We start from the raw sequence: 4,022 nt of genomic DNA on the forward strand, positions 1-4,022 counted from the left end.
ATACAGGGGTGAACAGGTTTTATTAGCAGCATTATACAGTGAATGTAGCTCAGAATTAAGTAGATTGGCTCTTATAATTGAGAGAGCCTCAGATTCGGGAGTAAGGAATCTAAGGTGGTATCCAGAGATTTAATTTTGGATTCTATATAAGTAATCCAGCTAGAGTCATTAGATTCCAGTAGAAGCTGATAGGTGTAGCTAGAGGAGTCCGCATTGAAAAGAAGGCGAAGAGGAAAATGTCATTCTAGGCCTCAGATGTCGTCAATGGACATGGAGGCATGAGCAGATCCCGCCTGCCACGTACCTCTTCCTGGGGAAATCCTCTCTCGAGTGTGCCCATCACACAAACACCCTCTGTTCTGGGCCAACCCCCAGTTCCAGGCTGGCTTATCTAATTGCGAAGGCAGCTGATGTGTGCCTTCTGCCGTAGGTTGCCTCCAAGCAGGCAAGGGGAGCAGGACTTCATGCAGAGCAGCAGCACGTAGAAGGAGGGGGGGCGCCCCCCCTCCCCAACCCCCCTCCCGGCTGGGGCAGAGAGCCGTTATGGGAACGAAGGGACAGGTCAGGTTGAACTGTTGGGTTGCGTCTATCGGCTCCTCTGCGTCTCATGCAGCTGCCTTTTCGGTCATGAACTGCAGCTGCTTTTCCACTAGAGGGCCCCCCGCCCATATTAGAAACAGAGGCGGACCCCGGTCTAGTGATGGTGTAGTCAATGAAGTGATCACCAATTCTGTGTGTGGCTGGTTGTCCTGCAGAGTTACAGAGCTGCGAGGGTCCACGGTGTCTTCATAAAATGGGACTTCATTTCCTTTCTTTGGTGAATCTGCTGCTGCTCCACTGAGGTTTGCTGCCTGCGGGAAGATCCTGTGTCCATAATAATCTGGGGAAAGTTTGGGGTTCTGACTTTCCACCTCGATATGTGTGCGTGGCACGCCTGAGGTTCTTGGATTAAGCCCGCTGCCGGTATCCCACTTCAGTGAATCAGGCCAACAAACTGATCCTGATCCCAAAAGGCTCTTGAGATGTCAAGAGTAAATCAGCAGTCCTTCACATACTTGCTCAACTCTTGCCCGAAACTCGTATGCCAGAGGCCCTGGCTTCCGTCATGACCGGTTTGTTTGTTTTCTCTCTCTTTGTAGGAGAACAGAGACTGGAATGAGTTGATTCAGGATGCTCAGAGACGAGGCACGATTGTCAAGACCAGCCGTGACAGCTATAAGAAAGATGCTGCAAAAATCCTGAAGCTCAGGCCGGTGCCCCAGAGGACCCGCTCCTTGCCCGGTGCGGCCGTGCCAGGGAGAACGCTGCAAGGGCCAGCGGGCCCAGTCGGCAGTGAGCAGAAAGAAGACTCCAGCCGGAAAGACGGCGGTGCCCGGCAACTCCCGGTTGGTGCCAGCACATCGGCAGAAGTCAGCCATCGGCCCCTGTCTCACGTCACCTCCAAGCAGCCAGCCCTGCCTCACCAGACGATGTCTGCCCAGGAGAGGCCACAAGACCCACGGCTGGCACGGAGGGCCCCGGCCAAGCTGGCCTGCATGGAAAACGGAAATTCTGCCCCGAGTGGTTCAGGGGTGGCATTGCCACAGGGCCTTGCTGCTGCTCCCAGGCAAAGAAATTGCAGCAACAGCATCCAGGCAGTAGCCTCTAAGACAGAAATGTCTGGGAAACCTGGCGCTGCCAGAGAGGCAACGGGACTGGGCGCAGGAGAGCAACGTAACCAGCCAGAGTGGAAGAAAGGCCAGCCGGACTCCGGCTCCAGGAGCAGGAAGGCTTCCGGAGAGGGCCTGGAGACCGAAAGCCCGGCGGCTGCCAAGAGGAGGAGGACCACCTACTAGCTCCCCAGTGTCTCCTCTGCAAGATCCGCGGGGATTCTGCGGCTGGGGGGAGGGGGCGTCATTCCTCCCTCTTCCCGCAGCCCGCAAGCTCTGCTCCCGTCTGTAAGATAATGCCCTTTGGCTTGCTTTCGTGCAGGGAAGATAGGCAGGCGCTCCTGATATGAATGGCAGCCATGGGTCTGAAAAGCCCACACTGTAAATGTTTGAAGCCATGTATATTTGTATAGCATACAGAAATGATTTTGGGGCTGGAATGGATTGGGTGGTGGCCATGGCCGAAGCTCTTGCCCGTGAGGACTTGTGGGGAGGCACGGCCCCTCCACGGCCCCCGGAACAGCCGCGTAAGCGTCGGGCTCCGCCTTTGGCTGCCGTCCTGCGCACCTCAGCCCTGAGGTCTCACCTCTCGAGCATGGGGCTGGTTTGCTTGCCTGCCTTTTGATCCTTTTTGATACTTCGGTCACAGTGTATTTAAATTTAGGAAGGAGCCACACAGCCCACGCTCAGGAAGTTTCTGCAGCAGGGAACTTTCACAGAAGTGCCTCTTTTTTAAGTTGTTGCTGAAATCCAGTTGATCTGTGTGCACCTGGTGGGAAACTCCCAAGCGACAATGAATGTTGAGCAGATAGCATGTCCTGCTGGGTTGGGTGCCCTTGACAGCCCTTTTTCATTGTGGTGGTGGGGGGTTATTTTTGGTTCCTCTGTTTTTGTAAATTGCTAAGCATTGGGCCTTCGCCTCTGAGCGTGGCTGTGTGGTTTCTGGCTGTTGCAAATGCCAGGGTGCATGCCTGGATTCCCACCCAGGTGACCCAGCCCACCACAAGGGGACTGAAATGTCACTCCCGGTCTGCCGCTATTCACTGCTCCTGACTGGGCACTTCGAGGGCCAGCCCTGAGATCGCAGCCCCTCCCACCCACCCCCCGAGGCCATGCTGACATCGAAGCCCTGCCTGCCTCACACTCTAACGTGACTCTGGACAGGATTTTAAATGACTAATTCCAAGTAATACTTGCTTCCTCTACGCAGAGCACGTGGAGGCGAAAAGGCGAAGTCATTAACGTGTTGGAGAGCTGTTACTTTTGCTGTGTAATAACCTCTGTGTAAATAAATGGCAGTGACGTATTTTTAAGAGACCCAAGCAGATGAAATACATAAATACAGCAGAAGCCTCCTTTCCACGTGTGTGGCTGTGTCTTGATTACGGCCGGGCAAATGGCCCTGGGGTGCAGGGGAGTGTGTGTGCGTGTGGGCACGCTCCTTCTCGGAGGAGGTGCCTGGGTCACAGAGCCGGGCATCGAACTCTCCTTTGCCCCTTGGCTGCGGGTGAATTCAAGACCTGCAGTTTTTGGAGACAGATCATTGTCCGCCGTCACATATTTCTGCCTCTTAACCAGGATGTGCGGGGGAGTGGGCTTTCATACCGAGGCAGCTTTTTCAGCTGCGAAACGGTATTTGGAACAGTGAAGTTTTCCATTTTGAAATGCCTGGAGGGATAGCACAGCAGTGATGTTAAAACGTTCCTTGAACTCGTTGGTCACCTCTGTGCTGTAATGAAGCGGTCTTGATTTTTTCCCCAAAGGATTCCCATGTGTGAACATGGGATCCTTTTGGGGGTACATCGCCTAATCATCTTGACCAGGGCACGGGATCATTTTAGGCCTGATTGAAATGGGATGCTGGCAGGTCAGGTGAACTGATCCGTGGGACTTTGCACATGCCCCAGGAAACAAGGTACTTTGGCTGTTCCACATGCTGACAGTCACGAGTGTAATGTTGACATGCCAGTGCAACACCAGCCTCCACTTTGGATCTCTGGCAAGCTCCCATTGCTTGCACAGCAGCCCAGTTAAAGGCCCTGGGCATATGCGACCCACACAAACATAAGAGAAGCTGTGCTGGATCAGGCCAACGGCCCATCTAGTCCAACGCTCTGTGTCATACAATGGCCAAAACCCAGGTGCCATCAGGAGGTCCAGCAGTGGGGCCAGAACTCCAGAAGCCCTCCCACTGTTGCCCCCCCAAGCACCAAGAATACAGAGCACCACTTCCCCAGACATAGGATTCCATCTAGACTTTCTGGCTAATAGCCACTCATGGACCTCTGCTCCAATGTTCCCTCTAAGCTCCACAGTGTTGTGAGCAGAAATTCTACCTCCTGAGCAAAATAAGCTAATAGTATTAAAATTGTG

At 53.9% G+C, this 4,022-nt stretch overlaps 1 protein-coding gene across 1 annotated transcript in view; it reads left to right on the forward strand.

The window, feature by feature from the left end:
- The window catches only part of LOC107119147 (probable helicase senataxin), a gene marked incomplete at its 5' end in the record, with an annotated part of 6,310 nt that extends 3,311 nt beyond the window's left edge, over positions 1–2,999 (forward strand). The window contains one exon of the mRNA XM_015421592.1: positions 1,140–2,999. Within this exon, the coding sequence (XP_015277078.1) occupies positions 1,140–1,835 (696 nt within the window). The remainder of the gene's footprint in view (positions 1–1,139) is intronic.
- Between the last annotated feature and the right edge of the window lie 1,023 nt (positions 3,000–4,022).

Source organism: Gekko japonicus, unplaced genomic scaffold (genome assembly GCF_001447785.1).
Source record: "Gekko japonicus isolate JY-2015 unplaced genomic scaffold, Gekko_japonicus_V1.1 scaffold1642, whole genome shotgun sequence".
Taxonomy (NCBI): domain Eukaryota; kingdom Metazoa; phylum Chordata; class Lepidosauria; order Squamata; family Gekkonidae; genus Gekko; species Gekko japonicus.